The sequence below is a fragment of the Pseudocercospora fijiensis genome (assembly GCF_000340215.1).
Source record: "Pseudocercospora fijiensis CIRAD86 unplaced genomic scaffold MYCFIscaffold_18, whole genome shotgun sequence".
Lineage (NCBI taxonomy): Eukaryota > Fungi > Ascomycota > Dothideomycetes > Mycosphaerellales > Mycosphaerellaceae > Pseudocercospora > Pseudocercospora fijiensis.
Genome location: NW_006921549.1, coordinates 608478 through 635794, shown reverse-complemented (window position 1 = coordinate 635794; position 27317 = coordinate 608478). Strand labels below are relative to the sequence as shown.

At 52.4% G+C, this 27317-nt stretch overlaps 8 protein-coding genes across 8 annotated transcripts; 3 read left to right on the top strand and 5 right to left on the bottom strand.

Annotated features, from left to right (window-relative positions):
- Positions 1-1337: 1337 nt before the first annotated feature.
- On the bottom strand, positions 1338-4317 carry MYCFIDRAFT_180482 (uncharacterized protein; the record flags this gene model as incomplete). The annotated part of the gene is made up of 21 exons (XM_007934246.1): positions 1338-1446; positions 1478-1646; positions 1676-1702; positions 1732-1798; positions 1828-1853; positions 1880-2265; positions 2309-2365; positions 2399-2465; positions 2518-2604; positions 2634-2749; positions 2774-2968; positions 2997-3198; positions 3240-3252; positions 3288-3333; positions 3378-3582; positions 3620-3658; positions 3682-3739; positions 3786-3822; positions 3850-3971; positions 4003-4249; positions 4295-4317. The coding sequence occupies 21 exons, from the start codon at positions 4315-4317 to the stop codon at positions 1338-1340; spliced, it is 2298 nt and encodes a 765-aa protein (XP_007932437.1).
- A 1595-nt stretch (positions 4318-5912) lies between these two features.
- On the bottom strand, positions 5913-6766 carry MYCFIDRAFT_200850 (uncharacterized protein; the record flags this gene model as incomplete). The annotated part of the gene is made up of 3 exons (XM_007934245.1): positions 5913-6129; positions 6478-6593; positions 6665-6766. The coding sequence occupies 3 exons, from the start codon at positions 6764-6766 to the stop codon at positions 5913-5915; spliced, it is 435 nt and encodes a 144-aa protein (XP_007932436.1).
- Positions 6767-11576: 4810 nt separating this feature from the next.
- Positions 11577-13811, bottom strand: MYCFIDRAFT_180480 (uncharacterized protein; the record flags this gene model as incomplete). Its single annotated transcript, XM_007934244.1, has 13 exons — positions 11577-11601; positions 11643-11766; positions 11799-12114; positions 12169-12378; positions 12409-12493; positions 12523-12579; positions 12608-12696; positions 12748-12869; positions 12898-12946; positions 12981-13223; positions 13250-13481; positions 13523-13655; positions 13679-13811. The coding sequence occupies 13 exons, from the start codon at positions 13809-13811 to the stop codon at positions 11577-11579; spliced, it is 1818 nt and encodes a 605-aa protein (XP_007932435.1).
- A 42-nt stretch (positions 13812-13853) lies between these two features.
- Positions 13854-15752, top strand: MYCFIDRAFT_180479 (uncharacterized protein; the record flags this gene model as incomplete). The annotated part of the gene is made up of 13 exons (XM_007934243.1): positions 13854-14010; positions 14046-14088; positions 14123-14233; positions 14270-14298; positions 14339-14432; positions 14468-14651; positions 14813-14857; positions 14921-15052; positions 15079-15269; positions 15337-15447; positions 15483-15538; positions 15577-15593; positions 15621-15752. 13 exons carry the CDS (start codon positions 13854-13856, stop codon positions 15750-15752), a joined length of 1302 nt encoding a protein of 433 aa, XP_007932434.1.
- A 29-nt stretch (positions 15753-15781) lies between these two features.
- Positions 15782-17790, bottom strand: MYCFIDRAFT_180478 (uncharacterized protein; the record flags this gene model as incomplete). The annotated part of the gene is made up of 16 exons (XM_007934242.1): positions 15782-15791; positions 15826-15900; positions 15944-16178; positions 16207-16250; positions 16278-16339; positions 16410-16505; positions 16542-16745; positions 16786-17030; positions 17071-17076; positions 17115-17255; positions 17278-17387; positions 17419-17474; positions 17500-17513; positions 17546-17621; positions 17669-17751; positions 17778-17790. The coding sequence occupies 16 exons, from the start codon at positions 17788-17790 to the stop codon at positions 15782-15784; spliced, it is 1470 nt and encodes a 489-aa protein (XP_007932433.1).
- Positions 17791-17845: 55 nt separating this feature from the next.
- On the top strand, positions 17846-19640 carry MYCFIDRAFT_180477 (uncharacterized protein; the record flags this gene model as incomplete). The annotated part of the gene is made up of 12 exons (XM_007934241.1): positions 17846-17944; positions 17971-18169; positions 18216-18337; positions 18361-18488; positions 18515-18523; positions 18554-18790; positions 18814-18994; positions 19023-19135; positions 19162-19277; positions 19315-19487; positions 19520-19552; positions 19578-19640. 12 exons carry the CDS (start codon positions 17846-17848, stop codon positions 19638-19640), a joined length of 1473 nt encoding a protein of 490 aa, XP_007932432.1.
- A 42-nt stretch (positions 19641-19682) lies between these two features.
- MYCFIDRAFT_180476 (uncharacterized protein) lies at positions 19683-20094 on the bottom strand (the record flags this gene model as incomplete). The annotated part of the gene is made up of 3 exons (XM_007934240.1): positions 19683-19841; positions 19874-20032; positions 20071-20094. The coding sequence occupies 3 exons, from the start codon at positions 20092-20094 to the stop codon at positions 19683-19685; spliced, it is 342 nt and encodes a 113-aa protein (XP_007932431.1).
- Positions 20095-21325: 1231 nt separating this feature from the next.
- MYCFIDRAFT_212723 (uncharacterized protein) lies at positions 21326-22045 on the top strand. Its single transcript, XM_007934239.1, has one exon. It carries the CDS (start codon positions 21389-21391, stop codon positions 21737-21739), a length of 351 nt encoding a protein of 116 aa, XP_007932430.1. The 5' UTR covers positions 21326-21388; the 3' UTR covers positions 21740-22045.
- The last annotated feature ends 5272 nt before the right edge of the window (positions 22046-27317 follow it).

Here is a 27317-nt window from a genome sequence, read left to right as displayed (position 1 = left end):
CGAGCCCCAGCCCCGCATCAAGTTTTGATTGACTCTGTTCAAGTCCCACCCAATCGCTTCCAAGTTCACTCTAATCAGAATAACTATCTGTTGGAAAGCCAGGAGCCAACGTGCGGGTGCGGGTGCGGGCGCAGGAAGCTTGCCCTCCGAATCGTCGCCCTCACTCGAGGCGCGCCGCAGGCCTTCGTCAAGGTAAACCCGAAGGGTGAACCTGAGCGCCTTCAAAAGGGCCAACTAACAGTTGCTTACGAATTGATGGGGAGCTGGGGCTGGCCATGGGACTTGAAATGGAACACCACCCATCCCATCGCCTTGATCGCCTTACGCATCACTACCGACTGCACCCCTCAACCTTTCGCAGTCACAATCTACCTCCCTACAGCCCCTTGCTTCGTACCATCAACATGCCACACAACAGGACATCTTCGAGAATGAAGGCTCGCCCACAATTCAATCACGGATGCCGAGCTGTACTCCTTCCCCTTCGACACCGTGTACGATCAACATGCCACACAACAAGGCATCTTCGAGAATGAAGGCCCGCCCACAATTCAATCACGGATGCCGAGCTGTACTCCTTCCCCTTCGACACCGTGTACGATCAACATGCCACACAACAGGGCATCTTCGAGAATGAAGTCTCGCCTACAATCAAGCACCTACTCAAGGGCTCCGACGTGACTCTCTTCGCCTACGGAGGCACCAGTACCCGCACCGGAAAGACACAGACTATGCGAGGCGGAAAGACACATACTATGCGAGGCGGAAAGGCATTGGCAGATGGAGGTGAATACCTCGACTGCGTTCTGGCATATACCACTGAGCACGCAAAGTGGAAAAGGATACAGCAGGCGAGACTTCCATCCAAGTGTCTGTGAGCTACTACGAAATCTATAACGATCGTGTCTACGACCCTCCCCTTCGAGCCCCCGGAGAAGCGAACACCTGCTGGCCTTCTACATCACTGCAGCTCCAATTACGATACCGAATCCCACGACCATACTCCACGCCGCGTCCTTGCCCTCGATACCACGCCAGCCAATGACTATACCAGATGTGACGACAATCGACTGCGCTGATCGTGGACTTTGTGATCTCGCGCATCTGCCTATAAGAGGTTTCGCATGGGAAAGCATCAAAAGCAACGAGAGGGTTGCACCGATATTATTCTGCCGGGCGAGAATAGCGGATGTCGGACAAAGATGGCAGCGAGCGAGAGGCCCTCGACCGCTCACTTGCGTACCGGGTGGACATATTGAGACGGAATGCAATAGTGGCATGCCATAATCTTACTTGATCAGAGCTAGCATTTGCAGGTTCTTCGAACGCAACTCCCCTCAGCTCTGCAACGTTTTCCTTCTCTCGACTCGTAAGGCTCCATGGGAATGCACAACAACATCCCTTTCGAAGGCTCCTGTATCATGAAGTTGACGTGCTGGCTGCTGGCTCCACCCCCGGTCTCACTTTGTCGCTTCACCTGCGTTTCTGAAGATGTGGGACTTCAAAAGTGCCAACATCAAGGGTGCCATAACTGATCACAGCGTCTCCGACAGGTGTCAGAGCTGAAACATCGCATCCCTTCCACTTCAGGTTCTTCACATCGTTTTTATCGGCATGAAAACATGGACCTTCTGGTACGTACATTGCTCGCATGGCATCTTCTACCTTGTGGCACGCACATTGCTCGCAAGGCATCTTCTACCTGCCGCCTGTGCATGAGTGATCTTGCACTTGCTGCCGCAATGGCCTGTGCCTGATTGTCGTGCATGAGGAGAAGCCTGGCAAGCTGCTCTCCCACCTTGCTTCAGTCGATCATGGCCGGCGCACAGTGATGCTGTCTCCTATGCGTGGGCCTCAACGGTACGATGCCGCTCACCACGAAGTTGCAAAACCTCCTCCACTGGCTGCCCAATTGGCCGCGTACCTCCTGCGAGCTTTCGTGCTCTCGATTTGATGCCTCTGCTCCAGAGAAGGTCACAAGGGCCATCCCAAATCGTAAGGCAATGCGTGTATTCTGCTGGCCGGCAAGTTTCAACATTTCTCCTTCTGCCAATCTGGACTCGGACGCCTTCTGCCTGGCAAGCGATGCGACCTGATTCATACGACAAGCCAAATGTCGAAGCAAGTTGCCTCACTCCGGCACATAACACTCGTGGTTGATATCGGTCCAATTCCGATTGAGCAGACGACGCATCAAGCTTTCCAACACACCACCATCCACGTCTCTTCATGCCTGCAACATGCCATTCGCGTACCGGAATGCTTCTGCATCGTCCATGAGGACACCGAGAGCAATCGCATCGACAACTTGACTCGCTGCTGGGCCAAGGACAGCGTTGGGGCCATCAAGGTGACATCCAGAGTCCTGTTGTTCCCGCATGCATACTCCTCGTACCACAGCCATGTGCCTTCCTCGACTCCTTCCAGCTCAACGTTGGCACTGAACTGGTGTTGGCTGGGAAAGGCTCAGTCCTTGAGGAGATGGCTCTAGTCCCTGCGTTGTATGTCATTCCTCACCATCGAAAATCGCACGAAACTCCACACTCCGCTGAACTGGAGGCTTTCCAACGTCAGCTGATTTTTCTACAGATTTCCAGCAAAGCACTCGGGATCAACCTAGGCGGATTGGCCACACCATTGCGAGGATCTGTCAACGTATTTGGTGGTGTTGCCGGCCGAAAACCCATCGCCATAAGCTCCGTGTTGTACAGCTGGACCTGATATACTCGCGAGCGCCTCTTCCGCGTGACTGCAGCACCAGGCCCATTCTCACGATGCCTTGTGTGTGCTGATATGTTCAGTCAAGAAATGCGAGCGGCAGGCATAAACGCCGGGATCATGCCACTCGGTTGAGAGGATCTGGCTCCAGCACAGCTTCAAAATCACACCGATGAAATTGCTCATTCCAGTTCTGTCCTGGTGGATTTCCAGTTGCTTACTCTCGACTTCCCAGACTGACTGGTTGTTGCTTCAGTTGAAAATCTGCTTCCTACAACTTATGTTGCGCCTCAAAAAGTGAAATGGGAGTCGTATACACCTCAGGCGATGGCTCATCACGGCGACGAGTCATGGTAAAATCCACACACCACACGTTCTCGGTGATTCCGATACAAATGCAAGTCACTACACATCGCAGAGGCAGTTTTCGCGTCGAGGTACTGGCATTCACCCCCATGGATGGAACTTTCTTGTTACTGTCTGGTGCACCCAAGCTTGCAATCCCTACCTCATTTCGTTACTTTTTCGACCAAGCTACCATCGCGGTCACAGCAGGCCCCGGCGCACACAGCATTCACCGACAACACGCGCTCGGACATCTGGCCAATTCGGGCGCTGGTCGACGTCGACCGTCGATGTTCGTTCCTTCGTGTCTCCACATGGGTTTCCCTTTGCTCATCCTTCTACCCAGTCGGTGGCCTTTCTTCGGATCGCAGAGTGGCGTGTCAGGCTGCAGCATTCGCGATCCATGGCGGGATCGACAGGTTGTGATTCCCTCTGCCCGCCTCCTGGACCGTGACAATGAGAAAAAGAATCCAGAGAATTTTCGAAGAACGGCAGGGATGGCTCCATCCATTAGGGCTTCTCGCACACAGTGACGTGCCATCACTACCTAATCAACGCCGCTGGAGATGCCGCAGGGTATGTCGTCCTTGAGCAGCTGTTGGAGGTCAATCGAGAGACTGAAAAGTGAGGAACCGGGCGTGTGAGGTGGGATTCGCGATGCGTATAAGAACCAAGACTACCCGAGCAATTTCGTTGGGTAGAGAACAAATGTCAATAATGACATCAGGCCTATCACCGGTCTCAGAGGTCAAACATTTTCTCGTGAGTGAGCATGCAATGTATCACCCATCCCGAGCCATCATCACCTGCCAGATAGAACTACCACGAGTGGCAACATCAGCGATCCAGGCAGGCTTCATGGCGCATAAAGTACAGGATTGGACTTGCTTCGTAAGTGTACGTTCGTTCTGAAATGGCGTGACATATGGAAGAGTTCACACTGTGCCTGGTGTGAAGACAGCAGGAGAAGCGAAGACCAGACGTTCGAAGAAAGTATATGTCTAGAGATGCCTTGGATGAGGTGGTTTTGACGGAGAGCGGCGAATTCGACATTCCGTAATAGGACCCAAAACACAAAATTTTCGCTAGATAGAATGAAGTCTCCGGGAGGTCGAGTTGGTTGGTTGGTATGTCATTTGAAGCCCATTTGAAGACCTTTGATCTACGCGGGTTATAGATACGTGTCCTGGCCTGATGCACCCGCATTAGCTGCAATTTGCCATTACCTCACTGCCGTCGCCTTTCCATCGACATTCCTGTCACCAATTGATTGGTGTACCCTTCGATGCCCTTAGATCGACTATGCGTCTTCCGTCGAAGTACGTCGCGCTCTGCCCTTCGATTCCTTCGCCTTTGATGAATGAGTTGGGCGCCTTCGCCTGCTGAGAGGTTGTTCGCTTGGCTAGGTGGAGTAACTGGTAGGAGTGAAGGGACCTATTGAGCTGCATACCTTGGGGAGTGTCTGCGTTGCTGCTGCCTGCTTTTTCTTGTCGCTTGGTCGACTTGTCGCTGTTCTGATGAGACTGTTGCTATTCTTTGGGCCGAGCTGAATGAATGCGGAGCCTGAGGGTGGTGGCTGCAATGCAGGGCTGTATGGCGTCTGGATGTCGTACGCTCGGCTGTGTTGGAATTGATGGGTTGGTGTCAATGTCTATGTTGCTATGCTCAAGGATCTTCTGCGTGATCTCACTGTCGTGCTGCTGGCTCCGATAGATCGAGTACAAATGCCCTATAGTAGAGTAAATATGTTGAAGAAGTTGCTTCAGATACCAGACATCAACGCCGCGCTAGGCTGGGGTACCCTGTCAAAGTTTAATTCATCCCTGCGCAGCGAATACCTTATTCTTCTGTTCTGAAGTGGTTTTCTCGAACGCAGAAGCCAAAGTTCATCTCAGTTCCATGACTCTTCCAGATTCTACAGCAGCCCCTCGATGCCGCCCATACACAGAACAAATCCTTTTCCCAATACCGATCTCATTCACCAACGTATACAGTCCAATGTCAGTGGGCTGCTCGAGCTCAAGGTCCGCGAATCCGAATCAGCATCATAAACTCCATCCAACTGGGCCGAAGAGAATGATTTAGGATTACAGGTGAGCTGGGTACCTTGGAGCGGAGTGTGGGCAGGCTGTATTTGGAGGCTACCAGAGAGATGATTGCGGTCAGGGTGCTCGGTTTTGGAGCAGCCATCCGACGAGTCTCAGGGAAGAGAGCAGACCAGTACGCCGAGACCCGATCATTTCGAAGATTTACTCATGACAGCGATCCGCACGGCTCGAAAGTCAACCAGAAGCGAGCGGCCGTTGTGCGCAGAGGTCACCGGAATTCGCGTAAACACATAACAATCAGGAATGGGTGGTCTCGTGCGTCTACAGCGAGGAAGAGCTGGTCAGCTTGTTCGGAAGAGAGGGAAGGATAGAGAGCCTCGGATGTAAGAGAAGAGCAATAGAAGGAGAATGATTGGTGAGAAGGAAGCTGAACTGGGACCTGAGCCCGCACACAGGTATTGATGGTGGCCGAATTCCGCGCTTGAGGTGCAAGTCAGTTAATCACTCGAGGACACGCTGAGTGTAAGCCCAGCGCACGGAAGTGCGGCGCCGGTTCTGCTGGATCATGTACACTAGAGAAAGCATAGGCGTCCCAGGAACGAGGCAGAATAGCTCACTGGGGCAGTGCTCAGCGATCAGCCATCAGAATTCACTCGGAACGCGGGAAGATTGCCATCTGATGACGATAAGAGCCATCAACGCTTTATTCGTGTGCTCTGCTATATCCAGCGGCTGCTCATTTACACAGCATCACGCAGTTTGGCCGAGACAAGCGTTACTAGCTTTTTCAATCATCTGACTCTACAAGAACCAGAATCTCGCGAATACAAACACGATGTCCATCGGCCAGACTTCGACATTCGAAGCACCGTCTTTCAGTTCGGGAAACATCAAGATGACTAGGAATTCGCTCTCTGGTCTCCCATCCACGAACTCGGTAATGAACGTGCATGAGTCAGATCGACTCAGCAGTCGTTCGAGAATGGAGACGTCAGCTTTCAGCATACCAGCACAGTCGCTGCAACGACAATTGCCCTCACCAAATGCATGAAAGAACATTGTGTGGCCGTGAATTAGGATGCGTCGAACTGGAATCGAGTTTTGGAGGAACTGGATATCAGCGCCCTAGGCCATCCTGAGGTTGACAATATCTACTGAGCACCAAACATTCAACGATAGCCATTCATAGCGAAGGTCGCGCTATTTTCGCTCAGCTTTGAGCTGAAACACGGAGTGGTGGACGAATGGGATTGGCAAGCCCAGCCGAAGAAGAGCAGAAAACTTCAATGTGGTTATCATCAACGTGTCAGATGCATCTCGCAGCGTTTGAGATCTTGGAAGATAGTAATTATCGGAACACACTTACTACAGCAATTTCTTTCGGATCTGGGGCTTCGCAACCGGCTTATTACTTCTCCACGGCGGCTGTTGTTTGGCATCAATGGCGCAGCGGAGATGCTCGAAATGGTCCGCAATCAACATCTGTGAGTACAGTATCAAATTGCATTGCTCCTATGAAACAATCGACCTGATCGCTCGTCCTGATTACGAACACAAGCGTGGCGCACGCCATATCCCTCTGCCGTGCAGTATTCGACTCCGATCAACGCGGGATTCATGGCGCTCGCCCGGGAAGCCCCATACTCGTCGGCCATCTTTGCATACCTCTACAGCGCTCTTCGTTTATCAGGATCCATCACATCACTCAGGAGTGCGTGGATATAGATCACTTCATTGCTTCGCAGGCTGCAGTTGGTCCTCTGGTCCCAGAACACCATCCTGGATCCGATCTAACAAAGCTGCTGCTTGCACTCGATTATGCATACGACATGCACCGCTAGTGAGACCTCTTGTGTGATGGAGCCCCGTCGAGGGTTCAAATGCTGGACCTGATGCTTCTCGCCTGTGCATGTGCGGATTGAGTCGAGTGCTGCATTTTCGAGAGTACTTGAGACTTTTCCCGCATTACGCGTGCACTACAAAAACATCGTCAAAGACATTCAGCAGACGAACTGAAATCATGATGCACAGGACGCCGGTGCAGAGACCAGCATACCACTCCACTCTATACTAGCGATCTTCGTCAAACAATGCATGTCGAGCGACAAGTCATCTGGAGACGCCAAGGCAACTGCTTCAAAACGAAGAAAGAATGTTGGGGTTCGGTTGCACGGAGGTCTTGATGCAGTGCACAGAGGTCATTGGTGATGTCCAACGCGCTGCCGACGAGGACCTTTCCGGGACACCGAAATCTTTGGGGCTCGCGGTCTTTCACCTTTTCCGAGCCACGATTCGCAAGCATAAAAGTTATGGTTTCGTCCAGGCCAAAGTGACTGAGGACGAGCTTGATGGGATAGAGGGCAGCACAAAGCTGAACGACAAGATTTCCACAACATCAGAGTTCAAAATGCCAGCCAGGCGGTGTCTGTTGTTGAGCAGGAGAGCGAAGAAGTTTTGACGTGAGAAATCTTGGTAGGCTGAGTTCCTCAGACTTTGTAATCACTACATCGACTCAAGCTTTGGGGTTCTCTCACTATACTCTCGCCGCATGTCTACCGTGGGCTGTACGTCTCACTCCTCGATCGCTATCGTTCTCTATCACTTCGTTTGCGAAACTGGGGCACCGACGCAAGGAGGTTAGTGTGGTTAGGTGTGTGGGTGTGTGGGTCCAGTCGCGTGGTAGTCCGATATAGAATGGTCGGAGGTGGAAGGTGGAAGGGTGGTTAGAAGGTGGAAGGTAGTATTGAAGGTAGTGGCTGGAAAGAGCCCACCACCTGCCACACTGAAAACCTCCTTGCGCTCAAACAGCAAGGGGCTGAAACGGAGATAGCCTTCGACAACAGACTTGCAGCGCAATTGATCTTGAACAACAGACTCGCCGCCTTCCCAAGCCTTGACAATGAGCCCGCAACTTTGCCACTAAGCCTTTGTCAGCAGACCCGCAGCCATGTTAAGCCTTTGACAGCAGACTTGCACCCTGAACAGGTCTCTGACAACGCGCCGTAACTGTTGGACATGACGTGGAAGAATCACGAGCATGAGCACAAGAGGAACAGATCAATCCGGAGCCAATACACAGAGCCTGAAGATGACATTACAGCGCCAGATCCCAAAAATCCAAGAACCGATGTGAACGCCATATCATAGCGGCCTGGAACGACCGATACGAAGAATGCCAGTGATGTGATCGATTCAGACCTATTGGAGCCCGGAGTACGACACAACAACCACGAGCAGTGTGAGTGCGGCGGGAAAGGAACCTCCCTTGGGGCTTGATTCAGGGCCTCAAGCCTCACGAGTATGCAGTAAAGTCGCAAGCAAAGCTCACTTGATGCAACGGATGGTGACGTGCAAGTTACAACGTATCAGTTCCATGCCTATGATGAAGCTACGACGATCGAACGAATTCCCACAGGCCGTCATAGCAGCCCTGCGACAGAGGGCTTATCAAGACCCGACCTGGCAAGGTGTTCCGACCAGACAGGATTCATATCGTACAGCCAAGCCCGAGAAAGCATCAGGCTCGTGTTCGTGTGTAAAGAAGAACAATGGGACAAAGCTATCCGAATTTGTTGTTCACTCCCTTTATGGCGAACAAGGCTTATTTCTAAGAGTGGTCACTACTATTCTAAGGCCTACGACGCTCAACGTGTTCAGCCGTGACCCGCGAATCGCCCTATGTGGCTGGATTCATAGTGCGGCACGCAGGTGGTGATCTTGCTGATTAGCCTTTCGAAAACTGAGAAGCCGCGGGAGCACACGCTCTACCTACTGAAAAAAAAAGCCTTGTGCTTGTCCCGGCAGGAGTGTGTCAAGTCTTTCCGAACAGTCTCATAATAGGAAACACCTTCACCGACGGAGGATATTCCTGGCAGCAGCACGATCTTGTCTCCGTTATAGGCAAGCTACGCATCCTCTTCGACACCTGCATCTCGGCCGAGGGGGAAAGAGCATTGAGGGAGGGCTGCGGAATCTATTCCAGCGCTGGAGAAAGCTATTATCAACGCTGCGGCGATGACCAGTCCAGACATCTGGCGCCACAACTGGGATCAAAGCATAACGTCCAGGAAGCAGTGGCGCTATGCGGAAGTTGCTATTGCGAGGAAGAACGGCGTTCTTGGGCAAGGGCGTAGATGTGAAATGTTCATTGACGCGGGCGAAAATATTGCGTAGTATCTACGTATCGCTTGAGAGAGAATGAAATGCCTTCCACGTTGCTTCTGCGATTGAACAGCTTTCAAACTCAGCTTGTCCGGTTTGCTGTATTGGCATGGCTTTCATCGGAGGTATGTGAGGTCAAAGTCTGGTAGGCATGTTCACTGAGTCGAATCGTGACGTGTCTTATCTTGTCCACCAGGGCGACTCCGGGTGCTGCCCGTCTACAGTTTTGCCTTTCAGTGTGCCGTTGACCTTCTTTTTTTAGCCAACTTCTTTCCTGCCTGCGCGCCTGCCTGCCTGCCGTTCTATCTCCTTCCTGCCGTCTTGGACTGCGGCGGTATCGTTCGGAGGACTCGGCGCTCGTTTGTGATTGCGACGTTGAACAATAGGGTTGTATTGCATTGTTGTGACGCGTGAGAATCTGCCCTTAGGCTTCAGCGTACGTGATCATCTGTTGACGCATCGGAAGTGATTCTGAGTCGCGCGCTGTCTCCGTGATGATTCTTGAATCGCATTGTAGGCGCGTTGTAGGCGCGGGCGCTCCTCGCGCAGCTCTCGAGAGTCGAGAATGTTCAAAGTCTTACAGCGTCTTGACGCATCGGAGTGAGGGTGGATGCTAGCGGCCCGTGGAATCTGAGATTTCCGATTTGTTACGAACTGTGAATTCCAGGATTGGGGAATTTGGCCCCGGTGCGTGGCATTCGGAGGACGGGGGGCTTCTATACCGCAAATCTTAGGTGGAGAGAGCTTCTTTACCGCGGCTTTCGGTGTTGCCCGATTCTGTACCGCAATCTGTACCGCATATCCGGGGTGGAGAAAGCTTCTTTACCGCAGCTTTCGGCAGCTCCCGATTCTGTACCGCAAATGTGGGGTATAGAAAGCTTCTGTACAACACAGCCAGCACAGCATGGCATCACTGGCGGCGCATTGTCAATTTCATCATTATGTCCGAAAGGCGCTTCCGGCAGACCCAGCTAAGCAGGTATCGTGCTGTCGCTGGCGGAGATTGCGATCCGACATCAGCAGGACTCGGCACATCAAGCTACAAAATGTCCACTACCAAGCGCAAGCAGAGAACCGATTCGCATGTCTCTATAGAGCGCGCATCGCTCTATCTCCGTTTCAGCCCCGTGCTGATCGAGCGCACGGAGTTTCTTTGTGCGGTAGGTGAGCTCTTTCCACTCGCAGTTCCTTTGTGTAGCAGGTAGACTCTTTCCAACAATGGCATTCTACATCGCACAATCACGCGACCGACCCACATCGAACCATCCTGCAGTTCCTGCACCGAAGACTTCTTTCCGAGAACCGAGCGAGCCTAAGAACGAGACAGAAGTCACACCACGGAAGGTGGACGGTAGAAGATAGAAGTGCAAGGCAGAAGATGGAATTCGAAGGTGGATGAAGTCTACAGGAACAACCCGAGGAGGTAGGCATTGATCGCGCTCGCATCGCAAGACATGCAGAATCCTGTCGCTACTCCATGCTTATGGATATCAGTTTCGAGGCCGCCGGTGCTGATCAGATCACATACCTCAGCCGATCGAGTCAATGCCAGACATTGCGCAGCAAGTCTCAAACGTCGAGAAGAGTCAGCGTATGGAGCGCCAGTTGAACTCATGGTCTTTCGACGAGATGACACATCCGCGGGAGATACACGGGGACAATGCAGACACCTCGTATCCTGGGGCTACGAAGAAGCACAAGGAAGCGTTCTGGAATGTCAGAAGGAGGAATCCCACAACGATCGCATGGTCAGGAGGCACACCAGGAAGCTCGTAACGATAGGGAGCCAGACAGAGTCGCGAAAAAGCTATCCGAATTGAGACCTTGCAGATTTCTCGAACGACAAATGCCTCATCCTCATCTTCCTTGTTGGATTCTGAATGCCCTTGATGGCTCCGAGCACATCCGAAGAGCTTCCTCCCTTGATCACTCTCTGCGGAAAAGCACGTTCATCAGCGAAAGACATTGGCAAATCATGAATCGGTGCTACACCCAAATCTGGGGAGGAAGTCGCGAATGTACACTACACACTTCGTCAGGAGGAACCTTCTGCTATTCTCGGACACCACTGTGAGCTCGTCAGCACCCTAGGTACTGTTCTGTCGCTCCAGCATAGCTCGCAGCTGCCGGTTGATGGGGCCATCACTCATCACTTATCTCGAAACTGCCGTCGCCAGTCACCACGGTGGTCCAGGATGTTGCTGAATCTATAAACGATTGGGTGTGCCAGTGGTGCCATTTCTGTTTGGCTGTTTTGGACGCCGCTGACGAGGTTTTCAGGACGTTCTCTATTGATGAGCTCTTTCAGAGGCCCTTGGTCCGAAGACAGCTGAGTGAAATGGCCAGGCAGAAACAAGAATCCGTCGTCACCCCTCCACCCAAGGATCACAAAGTCGCCCATCCCGGCCATGATCCTTCATGCGATACTCTCGTGGACATGCTCTGCCTTTGAAGCCGTGATTTGGCGATATGTCTGGGAATCTCATCGGTATTTCTCGGCGAAGGCCTGAATCAACTTCCTTCCACCGCCAATCGTTGTCATAGGTGAATTGGCAACGGTGATACTTTTGAAACCAGGCAATGTCGTCTGCTGAACGCAGGTGCGATAGCCGTGGCCCACGGCAACACGGGCGCCAAATCTGTCCTCCATGCACTCAGTGTTGATCAGGTCTTTGGGGCCGCAAAACAATTTCCGTGTCCTTTCGTGGCCGATCAGCGGATCCAAAGTGCCTCGCAGCTTAATGGTATATGGAGCAATGGCTGATTGGCGTGGTCCAAGCTTGCTAATGTCGAAGGTCAAGATCTGAGACATATTCTCATACAGCTGTCTGCTCGAACAGATCTCACAATGCATCGCAACTGCCTAACCATTCAAACGAAAGAATGGCCGCATCACGCAACACCACCACAATTCTCCGAGTTTGGGCAAGGAGCGTGGTGGCTCCTTCGCAATGATCTCCAAATCTTGAAAAGTCCACCTATGGCTGACGGGAGTGCACGGGAAGAATTCAGGATGTATTGAGTTCGCACCAGCAGACTTCCAGATCCTCGTCTCTAATGAATACGAGCGTGGTATCGATGCATTGCTACTTGAGGATGCTACGAACTATCAGTGGTGGAGGTGGGCTTGCAGCACGACGTGCGATTTCCGCTTCCTAGGACTTGACGCAGAATACATGAGTATCAGCATCGTCGTTTCAGTCCATGAAGCACATCTACAGCTGGCCATGGAAGTGCCTACGAAGAGCACGTTTCGATGCAATATTCCTCATTCTCCTGGAGGGGGAGCCAAACCACTCCCTCATCGCTCCGCCTCAAGCATGGGTGAATGCCACCAGTAGCTCGTGGCCGCGAAGTCGCCACAGTGGTCTCCGGTATTCCTAGTCGAACACTGCGACTTCGAGGCGAGTACCGACCAGATAATCTAGCGCGTTTCCGGCAAATCGACAGTGTTCGTAAACTCTACGAACGGCACGCCGCTTATGAGTGGAACGTTCGCTCCGAATCCAGTCCCAACCTTAGACCTACTGATGGTACCCAGGTCGGCAGTTCTGTTTTGCGGCGCCTTGTTCTTCAACGTTTCGGACCGTTTCGTAGCTGCAGGACATCGTGTTCACTTCAACACCGTCGCTGGAATCATCCATGACTTCCTTCTCGAGATTGAAGCTCAAGGCCTATTCCAAGTCGAGTTCAAAGACCTCTCCTCACAGGAGTCGTACCAAGCGTTGACTCCTCAAGGTAAGAGAGCTGATCCTTTCGTGGTAGTTGTATGTGGCACGTGTTTTCCTTCAGCTGGAAGATCGAGCTTACTGCATTACATGTAACGACGCTATGTGTGTGTCGAGAGCGAGTAGAGGGTGGGTGCAGAAGTTTGCTGTGTCTGGCATCGATGAAGCAGCAGCTAAGATTGGCGAGCAGGGCGCCGGGGCGAAAGCGGGGGCTTGCCGTGCGCTTTACTTTACCGCATCAATCCAGACATACTTCTCAATGCGAATTGACACCCCAGATGTAGGCACAACGACGAGCATCTCGTAGCCTGGCCGAATGGGCATATTACGACCAATTGCGTTTCCTGCTCCAGTCTCTTCGGTCCTGAACCTGCAGATTTTTCCTCCGCCGTCTTGAACTTTGAAGACATCTACCAGACATCCACCAGACGAAGAGCACACCTTACCAATATCGCGATCTACTTGATACCTATCACTCCCCCTTGCACATGCGCGATCCCAAGAACATCGAGAACTTCAAACCGTACAGGCACCTCGAGGCTCGAGCGAAGTGGTGGGCCATGGGGACAAGCATCGAGGCCCTTGACAGCAAGGTCCTTCATCTCCTGTCGATCCGTCAGGTGTTGGAATGCAAGTGCGGCCATATCATCGCCATCTGGAATACCGAAGTCACCCCACCCAGTCCAACACCGCCTGAGCGGCCTGCGTTGGGAGTTTCCATTGCAGTAGCTCCATATGCGATACGGATATCACCGTCTATGTCTGGAAGACATCTTCTGCGCGCGTCGGACACGCCTACAATTCCTACCATGTCTCGTTTGTCCCAAACACGAATAGTAGATATAACCCCGAGATGCCAGACTTCCTTTCGCGGGCGGACGAAGAATTGATGGTAGTCGACAACCTGCGTATGTTACCACTAGTCATTCATGAGGCGCTCTGCTTGCATTTTGGACCGTGCCCCGGAACTGGACGCACACGAAAGCTCACTGATTTCCTGAAGACCTTGCGTTTGTTCGTCTCAGTGAGATACAGATGGCTGCAGTCGTGGACAACACGTCGCCTGTCCCGCAAGACAAAGAAGAAATGTGGAAGGAAGCACCCGACCTGTGCCGCACGAAGACTGATCAAAGGTGCCCTTGCACAAGATCAGCTCGATCTATGCAATACTAGCAATTTCGCAAAGCAGAAAGACGCTGCAGCAAAGCCCACCCGACCTGTGCAGCCTGCCTCGTGACTGCCGAGGATCGTCCACAAGTCCTGCTCGAGTTTCTTCCGCTTTAGGTACCGGACCATTGGTGACATAATGGAATCATCAATTTGGGTCTTGGTTGGGAGCTTCTACTGATGCTCTGCAAGAGAGGCAAAAGCTGCTTAAGGCCCACTTCATCGTTGACGAGGTGTTCGCGACACATCACACCAAGGCTCAGAAGTCCCCGTCCTAGAAGCCGCTTCCGGCTCACACAGGGATCCAGAATTGGAGAATCCACAATTCATAGGCTGTCTCGATGCCTTGGGAACGTGTACAGAACCGAGTCGTCGTGCCAAGCTCAATTCCAATGGCGGACGAAGTCCGGGAGCTACATCTCATCACCGTCCTCACCAACACGAATGGCTGTCGCGATCGACTCAGACTCATTTGACTCGCCCTGTCTGTAGGCACTAAGACCTTCACGTCATCTGCCGCCTTAGTATTTAGGCGATCGAAAAGGCCTCGAGTAGGTATTTGTTGGACAAAGGACTCTACATACCTCACTCTACTACTACTACTACTCAATTCTTCAATGCTACTCTACATACCTGATGAGCTAGTTATGGGGCATGGCTCAAGTCCGAGCCTGTTGGAACCGATATAATGTGGAGACACATATTGATATTCTTGCACGGATTTGCGACCTAAGACACCTTGCATCGTCCTAGGCTGATTGGGAGAGACTGCTCACCGCATCAGGATCCTCCTTATATGATTCAGGAACGGTTACTCAAACAACACCAGTGCCAGTTGGAGAGCTTGGACCCGCCGCTTTCTCGGGCTGTGTCGCTCGTCAGCTCGTGTGTTCATTTCGGAGCTCGTACAGAAGTGGCATATGGATTCTCGAAGAACAGCTGGCGACATTAGCGTTCATCGATTACTCGCATGCCCTATAGACCGCTCGGTTGGTAATGGGTATCCTTTTAGGGATGGTGCGGATGCTGCTGCTCTGGCGATCGTTGCACAAGCATCACAGCAGGCCTTAGAGCAGGATGGCGTAGGAGAACTTGTTGTTGGGTATCTTGGAGGGACATAATAGAATAGTGTTGTAACGACCTTTATGCACGCACATGCTTGATCATAGACACAGTAGCAATCAAGCCGTCACTATGCAAGTGTATAGCCAAGCCATGCCTGCACGGGCTTTGATTAAATGGCGCAATGAATGCCTCGCCCTCAAGCACGCAGTCCAGGCGTAAGTGATGCTCCTGCGCCGCTGTTCCCTTACAGTCAGAAAGTGGAACGCGAGCGACTTCAAGCTACAGTGCACGACTTTGTGAGGCGATGTGCCAATGCTAAGCTAAATGGGTCAAGTTTGATACAGTCGAGCCGCGCGAGAAAGTGACGAAGAGGATCCAAACGCTGTAGGTCAGGGATAGGGGAGTGAAAGCTCTGCAAGAGCACTTTTGGTCGTGGTTTCATGCTGCTGCATTAGTCTTTGTCGACAACAGGCCTAACAGAGTGACTGTGAGTATCGCACAGTCCGCAGGCTACTGGTAGGATAGGTGAAGTACAAGGCATCTTTAAAGTTAGCGCGAGCTTCCGCAGGTCGGAGAATCGTTGTTCTGTTGACTCATTTTTCGATGCGATGTTGGCATAGTATGTATCAATGCTAGAGCTTGCTCTATGATGAGCGACGGGCTCTATGCTGTACGTTTCGGCCACTCGATATAGCTATGGGGGAAGTTCACACTGCCAAATACAGGGTGTCCGGCACGCTGACCAGCCTCGCACGGCAGATGAAACACTCGGCCATGGCCGATTTGTGCTCTTGAAGCTCTATTAGAACGTCCGCTAGGGAAGGCCCGCATATTGCAGTGACTGGACCAGAGCAAGCTTGACTTCCATCGTGTAGCAGACACCAAACGTCCTCTCTTCTCGATATGTGCACCACCTCCAATACACCGAGAGTCGATACCCGGGCTGCTCAATCACAATCTGAGTCCCGAAACACGATGGCTGAGATGATTCCACTGCCTAGAGCCGATCTTGAGCATTCTGGGACGCCCAAAATTAGTCTTTCACGAGTGTGATGCAACAGCGAGCATGTCGAGCAGCACGGTGATGAGACCGAATTCGTAGGCGAGCTTTCAGATTAGGCGAATGTGCTTCTCGGCCATGCAATCAAAGTTCCTCGGAGCTGTCTTACTTAAAAACCATGCCAAAGGCTTGACTGGTTGCTGAGATGCTGTTACTCATCGAGCCTCGACAGGATGTATAATAGTTGCAGGGCTGGACCGACGGTGCTCGTCGCTACTGTGAGATGATTTGCTCGAGCGAAAGCTTCACGATCGTCTCACGATCTTGCAATGTCGGTGATTTTGCGGCTCTGAACGCTTCATCAACCATCTTCTTGGCCGATTTGATACCGAAGCATCGTCGTCCAGAGGACCATAGACGACGCGGCACTCTACATAGATAGTTGGCGACGTCTGGTCCATTCTGTCTTTCTTCATGATTACGGAGCCCTTGCTGCGAAGGTGTGCTTAGACGCTGACCTGTGAAATCGGACAGCATGTACGACAGACAATACAGCTCCTGTATCATGCCCATGTTCAGTTTTCAGGAAGCACTTTCGGCGGATACCTGCGTAGTCCAGCCCAGTGATCTTGGCAGGCCGACCTTCGTAATCGACCGCATTGAGTGCTTCTTCGATTGAATGCATGTCATGTTCAAATTCTGGTAGCAGTCCGGCAAAAGACGAGGATTTGAGAGGCGCGTGTAACTGTGGCACTGCCGACTCATCTTCGATTGAATCCATGCAATGCTGATCAAATGCTGGTAGCAATCCGGCAAGAGATAAGGAGTTGATAGGCACCTGTGACTAGAACACTGCTGGCTCATCTTCGAAGCGGTCTTGACGCTCTACGTCGTCGTAGTTTCGCCTATACGCAATGAAATGCTTCATCCTACTGCTCAGATATTCCCGGTCGCTGCTGGGGTTGTCTTGGTTGATCGGCGACATCTCGATATCGCCTATTGCTTGATCGTCGTCGACATTTGCTAATCGGATGTGCAGGATCACGATGCGCTTCGGCCATCAGTGCGTCCATCGGAGTGTCCTCGGCCTCCAAAGCATTAGGATAGCTGATCTTAGGCAGAAGGGCTTCGAAGTGAAACGGCCTGGAGAACTTTCTGCGAGTGCAAGTGCATTGTCAGCATCAACTTCCCCGAAGGCCGTCGCAAGCTAGGAGAGAAGGTGTAGGCGCAGGACGAGGAGCTCTCAAAATGCCTCACAAGCATGGACTCGCATTCCCTCCACTGATTAAAGATATTTGGGGGTACTTACCCACTCATCACATGTGGTTGATAACACGTCAGGTCATGCTGGGAAGCCGCCAAAGAAGAATCGAAAGCGAGCAATCGTAGCTACCGGTTAGTCCGCTGCTCCTATGCTTACTCGATCGCAAGCGAACGACAGTTGCTGCTCCATTCGACAGTGCTTCTGCGTCAACTGCCTTGCTTACCACCTCCTCCCGCACCGAAGAATCATCAACACCTACAACCGTCAGTCACTTGCCGCACAGCTCGCGTACATCTCTCCGCACTCGGCCACGCTATAGAAGCACCAATTGTCGGCGTTACTATAGCAGATGGAGCCTGACCTCTTGATTCATTGTTGGCAAGCTCGAGATGTGATGGCTGCGGACCTTTTGGCAGATCAGTCGGAGCCAGGCGATGATTCGAGAGACGTCCAAGATGACATTGATCCTTCAAGACGACAGCATGGCTGTGGAAGACAGAATCCCGAAGAAATCTGCCGATAACATTTGGTATGAAGATTTCGGGGAACCGGAAAAAAATCATTCAAGGCTTTATTAGCGACGTTGATACCCACAGAGCAATCTCGAGACGCTGCACTTCTGCGTCCCCATTGCCGTCTCATTCGATTGGGGTAGAAGGACAAGGGTTCAATCGTTGGAGTAGCTTCGAGTCCTTCGACTGAACCACGCACTACATTAGCTTTGGTACTTGAAGACCCAATGTCGTCGGGAAGAAACTCTTGGAGACGAACACTCCTCGGACTTTCCGCGGGTCTCTTGGTATTTGATACTCAATCTGTCGTGGGACTCAGAATCTTCTTGGTGTTGTCATCGAGTGAGTATAGCTTACTACTCGCACTTCATGTGGAACGGCGCCTGCTCTCCAGAACTTCGCTCAACTGATTTGCAGCCGGGGTGCCAAAGGGTGCAAGAATCTTGCCGACCTCATTCTTGCCTCTTCCCATATGCTGAAGTCCGACCAAACTGCCTGAAGTTGAGACGTCGGATGTGAGCTGTAGGGCCCAATGAAGCGAGGAGTGACCGGCGCTCGCACGAGGAGTGGAACAGGATTCAGAGAATGGGTGGGCAGCACTGGAGAGAGAAGAGACTATCCGTAAGAACAATCATAGCATGTATGGATGATGTGGTGGAACACGGTATGGCCTGGAATGTTCTTCACCGCAGCCCAGGCCAATATCCTCGCCCTCAACCAAGCGAAGCCAGCAGTATCCGGTGTGCCACATGCCCCTTCCTCTTTTGTGATCTTCCTCCATTGTGAGACATGTATATGCTGCCAGCATCTTGCGTCACTTGCTCGAAGGCGTGTCGTTCACCGATGCGGAGTTTATCCTGCGAGATCGACCAGGGAGCGGCAGTCATGAATGGCAGTCATGGCGACTCGACAGAGCGACAGACCTTGGAAAGGTCGCTGGAGAAGACTCCTTGCTCGCACCTGGATGTGGATTTCAAGTGCTGGTTGTGCTGGGCGCACCTTTGATGGATGCAGATTTGTCGTAATGGCCGAGTCAAGTCGACGATGGGGGCCGGGAATTCATCAAGGCACACACTCTCCAATTGTAACGAGTCGGAAGTGATACTGGAATCGCGTCATAGCAGTCTGTCGGGGTCGGCTCATGGCATCACAGGTCGCCAGAATGGGATCTCGTTCCCGTCCAGCTTCAGGACGTGCCAGTGAACGGCCATGGCCATGATTCAGTTCGCATGGCGGCTGCCCAACACTTGCACGAGCTGCGAAGTAAAAGTCAAGATTGTTTTAAGCGACAAACAGCGCGCATGAGGGCATCTGCATATGCACAATCGTCCTTCAATGCATCAGCCAAAGACTCGTAGGCACGTCTTTACCAACCTTCAGATTGTAGAGCTCCCGACCGTTACTGTCCAGGTCCACTGCCGTTGGTGTGGCTGGATGAGGACATGTCAACTTCAGCATGAGCCGCGACAAGTTGCTCACGTCTGTCTGATGTTCGTGATTGTTTGCAATAGTTCCCGAGTGGACAGCAGCGGAATCCTGAGCAAGTGGCCGTCAAACGGAGCGCTGTAGCCACAGCGACTAGTGGCCATGAGAACATTCCGTTCGCGGACATCTCCGTACTGGATCTTCTAACTACCCTGTCGACAATCCAATGCACCTAGGAACTGTCATGATTCAGTCACGCTCTTTTGGAGATCGGCCTCGCACCTGTTGAATGATCGACGATATCCTCGCTCGCCATCCAGCATCTTCCCCATGCGGCTGCATCATTCCATCTTCGAAATCCAGCACTGGGGCTGAGTCGGTCGCTGATGTCTGGGGAGTACCTGGCATCTGAAACATCCCATGCAACGAGGCCACTGCACAAAGTCGTGGAAATGAAGGCCTGTCTCCGCCATGAAAACTTGCAGCATCGGCGCAATGTCTTTCTGCATTAGAGTGATCACGCCACGTAGAGGCTGTCGATCTCCTGTACCATGAACGGGAAAGTCCTTGACTACACGCAGCGATAAAGGCTCTCGGGCCTCTGATGCAGCTTGCTGTCCCTTGATTATATGCACACGCGATGCTTGTGGATATGTGCCATACGTGAGCGACTGTGACGATCATTTTATGACCATGCCCAGTCGATTCGGGGATGTCTTTGAGGTACAGGAAGCACGATCTTGGTTGAGCACGGCGCTGGCCATGCAGCGCCCAGTGTCTTGGAAACAGCTGGCGTTATGAGCTTCGTTGGATGAGTCTGCTGGCGGCCTGATTTGCTTGCGGTGAAGGTCCCCATTCAGACTTGTTGATTCAGATGGAGTGTCGGTGGTGGATCGCTGATCTGCTCTCTTTTGCATAGGAGACTGCCCTGGAAGTTGAAACCAGTGCTCGATGAAACTGCTACGAGGATGCGTCAGTTACCCATCTTACTGCGTAGACAACGACTGACGTCTGAAAAGTTCGTTTCATTCGGGAATGCCTCTGGGCGTGTGGGTGGGGATCGGAACCGCAGCGACAAAGCTCCATATGGAAGCCACTTCGGCGCCTACATGTAAGCAAGCGCACCATGTCACAAAGGGTGTGCACTCGCGGCTAGACAGCAAGAGGCCTTTGACGCAATCAATGCAAGCATGTCAGTCGTATCAGATCTACGAGCTCATTACCATTCTCTGCGACCATGGAAGTACACCGACGCTACTTGCGCAGCCGTTGACAAGGCTACAAGCTTGAGGATGTCGACCGCACTTGCCTGGCTGTCGTCGACCGAACCACCAACGCGATAGTCAGCGGGCAACTATTCGGCCAAGTAATCAAACCGTGAGGCTTGCTCAAGGTACCTTGTAGTTCGGTGGGACCATGCTCGCAAAGGAGTCTTTCGACAGGCACAGCATGTCAGATCATGGATTGTGGGGACCAGTCTGGGACTCGACCACCCCGAAATCGTACAGCCAAGCAACTGAAGCGTCCGCAATGAGGATGAGTTGTTGTCGATGGTTGTTCAGAGCCTCACTCATCTGAGGAAATTGCTGCCGGTCAGGTAGCACTCAGACCTCGGGCGGAGGAGTGGACTGACGGATGCAGAATCGATGCCTTTGCCATCCCTCTGCATGTCAGAAGGGAGCTACAATCCCCACCGCAGCTGCATGTTTCACATTCACCTTGTGTTCTCTGACGACAGCCAGCTGCATCTTCCCACCCTACTGGCACTGGTAACCGACAAGATCGATTTCATCTTCCGGCCCTTCAACCCACCACTATGTGCTGCACTCCAAGACCCCACCATCTCATTGGCCAACGTGACGGAGGCCAGTGGGCTTGTTGGATGTTCTTCTGGGAGTCACAGCTCTGCGACTCGTTGCTCGCCCGGCATCTGTGAGTCGTTTCTCCGCACCGAGATGCCTGTCAACTTGCATCGTGAGCAATGGGAAGCGGTCTCCAACATGCTGCGTGCAGTAGGCAAGGATCTGAAGCACTTGTCGATCGAACCTGTCACAGTTGCGCCCTTGGTTGTATTCTTGTATCCCGCAGAGATTCGAATGGAGCGTACTCAGTTGCTTCATCGAGCACGAAGCGATCTTTTCCCTGCCGCTCATCGCCGCTATTGCGAGGCACACCCAAGCTTTCCCAGACTTGCTCTTGATGCTTTGCAATCTGCCCAACTGCTCCTCGGCTTATGGCGGGTGGTCTCCGGAGATTGTGAAGGACTGGTCGCGCTCGGATTGCACATAGGCAGATGTCCTGTGTGAGGTCACTATATGCGCAGAATCGATGGTGGGCTGGCTGATCAGGGTTGTCAACGATCAGATAGTTCTTTCAAGGTCGCTGAGGTCGCTGGATTGCCCCAAGACAAGGAGTTTCCGCCATTGTCCTTTTCGCGCTTTGTTTGTTGGGTAGTGAGCTGATTTTCTGGCGTCTTGCGAGACGTTTGAGCATTTTGGCGCAATGACACCGGTACCATGCATGGGATAGAAGAATGTTGGTTGTTTGAAGAGGACAAGACGGAAAATTTGACTCCGACGGCTTCAAGGTGTCTTGCAGTACAGAGTCTGGCGGCACAAAGTCCTGCGGCACAGAGTCCTGCGGCACAGAGTCTTGCGGCTCAGAAGCTTGTGGAACGGGAGGCTACGTCATGAAAGGAATTGCGGTACAGAAGCTTTCTGTACCGCAAAAGTGCGACTTTGAATACTCTTCTTGCGACGCAGAAGCTCTCCATACCCCGCATTCGCGACTTTGAACATTCTTCAGCTGACCAGACTGCATCGTATATACATGTCCTCTACACCAGGATGCGGTTAAGGAGTTCAAAGATGCTACGCCTAGTTATCTCATCAATCAAAGACAAATATCGCAAGCGCCGCTCGACCCTGAGGCACAAGGCAGCCGAGCTCCCAGAGAAATGTGACGCCGAGGTGTACATTGTGGTCTTGTGCAATGGGATAATACGAGGCCTACCTGTGCTGCGAGGATCAGCGATGGCTACCCACTTGCAAATAGCTCGTCTACGAGCGCGCTGGGAAAGGGGCGATATGAGCTGACGTTGACAGGAGTACAATTTCCCGATCGCCAGGTTATGGAGATAGACAATCGTGGCGAAGTTGCATGCTAAAGACTTCGCTGCTGAGTACACTCCTGTCGAGGCCGCTTCAATCACCACATAGATTGGATTCAAGTTAGGTCCTTGCTGTTCGAGCGCAAGGCGTCTCTCTGTGCGAGCTCCTTCTACTTACAATGTCTTTGCGTGGCAGGTGGGCTCCGCTCTTTCCTACCATCATTCTATATCGGACAACCACGCCGTTGACCCACACTTCACCACACTGAGTTCCTTGCATCACCTTTGGTCTAACAACGATAGTGGCCGGCTCCAATCTCAGCCCGAAGCTCAAGAGACGGTGGCGCAAGAGCAGCGAGAGGAATCCGACAACGACGACCAACAAGCGCGAGACGCCGATGGGAGCGACAATTCTCCCGCAAGCCATAAAGATCCTCGCAGCGTTGACGGCAGCTCCGATGACCGTTCTGCGTCCGACAGCGAGGACTCACCAACGCTACGAGCACGTGGGCCTCTGCCACCCGCCCACGTCGACGCCGGCGCACAGCCAAATCCTGGCGTTACGGCGAAGAAACTGCCAGAACGCAGGGGAAGTGGTGGCGACGACTTGAGCCCACTTCTGAGCATCCACGAGGCAGTCTCGGGCGCTTGCGAGCACGTCCATCTGTTGAGGCCGGCAGCTCGGAGACATCGCCTACAGCTGCCTGACACAGCGCCCACGAATTGCCGCTCTATGCTCCCTCCCGCCTTCGCCTTTCACACGCATGCAGCCAAGCATCAACATCGTTTTCTGCGCACGAGACACGAGCGCTTGCCAATTCCACGACGAACCCATACGTCACATCGAAAGAGAAGCTCAAAGTCAGCATAGACTCGCTGTGCTTGCCGCAGATGGAGTTCTGGGCAGGATGTCTTGCAAGGGCTTTTCAAGAGACTGGTAACATACTTCGGTTACAGGAGGAGGCAGCGGCCCGGTGGGTGACCGGAAGAGGAGAGGCGTAGGAAGCTCCTTTGCAGGAGATTTCCAGACATCTACGATGGGATAGGATCTCGAGATACCAATGAAGTCGATATTGATCGTCGTTGAAGACATCATGGTCTATTTCTCCCCATTCCCGCTGCCAGAATGTTGCTGATGCAAGAGTCGGGCTGTCCAATTTGGCCGCTGGTAGAGGTATTTGGCCACCCCTTCACGCACCTAAGCGTCAGTCGGGCAACAAACATGACGATTTCCTTCCCTCCGCCTTGATATCGGGTTCGACAAAGTACAAAAATCTCATGTTGCGTTCTGGGCCGATGATCAGGGTGTGATTATGAGCTTGTCCATCTCACAGACAGTATCCATTTTCCTGAAAAGTTGTATCCTGACGACCAGACGAGCCTCTTTGGCCTACCTTCTTGCTGTGATGCCTTCGAGGTCGGGTGATGAGAGCTGATATGGTCAAGTCTGATAGTGCGACCCGTAAGCGCAATCCTGCAGACAGAGGCATGGGGAGTTTTGTCATCGACATCTCGGTCGCTCCATTGCAAGGAGGACCTCAGCGTCACTTCGATCTGGCACTGAGGTCCCTTGCTACAACTCATACTCCCAGCATATAGCCTTCACTCGCCAAAATCCATGTCGCCACCTTGCATGGTATGGAGATACCGACATGAAGATCTGCGCCAACCAGCAGTCATAGCTGAACTGAGGGCCAGCGAGCGCATCGTGCCGCATCCCATCAGCACTGCAACCCGGAGACCACTCAACGAGTCCGACATCCAATAGCTTCCAAGGAAGAATATGAGATAGCTGACATGCCTCTCAACCTTCGAAAGCAACTCGACCTTCTCGATATGGAATTCAAAGACGGCGAAAGAACTCAAAAGGGATACGACAAACGTCGAGACCTTATTATGGCGAGATACGCAAGGATTCTCACGAGGAAAGGCCCCAAGATTCTGAAGAGTAAAGCTCCCACGCTCGGTGCACCGCACGGCAGATGCTGCGATGACAGTGCGGTCATCTCAATCTGCATGCCAGCAGCGAATTATGACCCACCTATACATGTCGGAGGCTTCTGCCGCCAACATGCACCTGTCCCAAGATTTCACGGCCCACTTGGGCCAAAATGTGGTTCCATCCGGCGAGCCCAGCGTAGCAGCAGTGAGCAACAAGTCCAATGTCGACAGCACTACGGCAGCAAGTGCTAGATCGGGGCAATTGGCTGTCCCATACATCGTTCCTCTGCTCGCCATAAGAGAGCTGCACTCGGCCGCCGACCTGCCAAGTGTCGAACTTGACATCTTTGGGATCCTTCATCAGTCTACATGCACAATAGCAGCGCGACAAATATCGAGACGTGCCACCCTCACAATACCTCAAGCCGATTGGAATTATATTTCTGGCATGATTACATCTCCAATCTTTGCCCGAAGCCTGAGCTCTGGTGACTTCGGCATTTTTTTTTCTCATCAGGCATCCTCCTGGCGTCGCCTAGCGAATGCACTCTTCCTGAAGAGTCACCTCGTCCTCAAAATCATCCCCGCCATCTCCTTATGGGAGAACACTCGTCATCCAATCGCATCTGCAGCTGCATAGCAATATGAGTATTGGAAAGACAAAGCTCCACTTCGGCCAAGTTGTCGACATGGTAGGGAGTGTAGCAGCCCAACAGTGCTCGCCATACGCCATGGTCGACTGGGACGATTCAAGCCTCGGCAGTCCATGCTTTTCACCATCCTGGCCACTCGTCATGCCTCCCTTTGGTAGTGATTGTCTAGTGGGAGCCGCAGAGACGATGTGGCTCGCCGTATATAGGAAGCAAGGTCAGACAGGTGCCATCGCTCGTGACGAAGCTAGAGTCAACTTTCAAGGGCTGCTCCGTCTGGCTACAGGGTGCTCACGGACAGCCGACCAAGTCAGTGACGTATGGCAATTTGTTTTTTGATTGCCAGGGTTGCAGAAGGAGCTTCTTTTGCGGGAAAACGCATACAAGATGGGTGCATGCCTTTGCCTTCTTCGCATCTGCAACCAAATATTCCAACTAGATCTACTCTGACGCAAGAACGCGGAAGGTCAAGATCTCGTGGGTCAGTAACTCCCCACGGACCTTGGGATATTGGTGTAGTGAGCTTCTCTCTTCTGCAGGCACACTCATCACAATTGCGTGGAGGCGAAGGAGATACTATATAATAGCTACTCACCAGCATCTCAACTTCTCGACTTCTCAATCCATTACACGCAGGAGTTCCAGAGCAGACTCGACGGTCCTGGAAGCATTGGCGTGGTCCTTCTCAGCTTCTCGACTTCTCAATCCATTATACGCAGGAGTTCCAGATCAGACACGATTCTCCTGGAAGCACTGGCGTCGTCTCGAGCATAAAGGAGGGCGAATGCAAGATCACGAACTTTGGACAGCGTCTGGCTTTCAACTCTGGTTGCCAGACGTCAGGAGACATGTCCGGTCGTGCGTCACATCCGCTTCAAAACGATCTGCGATTAGTGGCGAGGTTTGGATTATGGGTATAGCGTGTACTCGAAGTTTTTGGTGACTTCAGGCTACGTGGGAGGGTGAGCAGAGCTATGTTGAGCCATCAAGCATTGCATGTGGACTTCTTTCTTAAGTATCACCACGATCCGGACCACGGCAACGAGATGACCACATTGAGTAGGAGGAACGGTGGTGAGCGGAGGCCAGCTCGATCCATCATCTTCAAAAGGCATGAGGAGGATTGAGACAAATGCGAAGGCTTCCCACGGCCTCAGTACAGAGTTGGGTGGGCGCTCTCGGTGCTGAATTGACCCGTAGTACTGTGAAGCAACGTTAGATGAGAACCCATGAAACGTCGAAGAGCACCACAATGCGCTTCTTCAGCTGACCTGAATCCTTTCTCGGGCTCTTCTTGTAGACCACCTTCCCCCTTCCACCTGTCCTCATACCTTCCATCTTACACCTCCCGCAGGGTGACATCAATCGTCCTTGCCCGTGGATTCCAGCGTCGATCGGTTCTCGGATCTTCTGCACATTGCCTCGTACATGGAATGGCGGAAGTGTGGATCTCCACGCGTGCTTGTCGGATTGGAACGAGCCTACCTGAAATTGTTGGAAAGAGCCCACCACCTCGCACACCAAAAACCCCTCGCACTCAAACCGAAAGCTGCTGATGAAATGGAGATATGAGATTGATGGGGTGAAGGTCCATGAGCTTGCGCCGAAATGCTGCAAATACCACACGCCGGAGACCGATGATGACCCAAAGGATAACAGCCTTCGAGGTATCCTGTTGGCCAATGTGAGATATGGAGAAGGCTTTCATGTCTATGCCTGCTCTGCTCCTGTTGACACTGACCTTGACCTGCGATGCTTTGGTCATTCGCAGACGTACGACATGACAGCTGTCGGCACCTGTGTACGGCTTTCCCGTCCTGTGTGAATGCTGAGACGACGACGTGGTGATCGGCAGCGTCAAGCCGTCCGTCAGCGCTCTCCGAATACAGAGATGACCTTTCCCGTCGTGATGAAAATGGCAGCCAAAAAGACAAAACACCCGGTACAGCGACCCACCCAGCGATTCACCCAATGTCGCTCGCACGCAGGTATTGCTCTTGTCATCTTCATGGGACTCGTCGTTAACCAGAATCGATTGTTGATGTTTCACCGTGAGCAGAAAAGAGATACACCCACTCTTCATCCTCGATCACAGGAGCAATCGAGTATTCTATCCTAGGATATACTGCTTCGTATACCAACTTGCCCTAAGTTGCCGAGAACTTGAGCAAGGTGTGAAATATG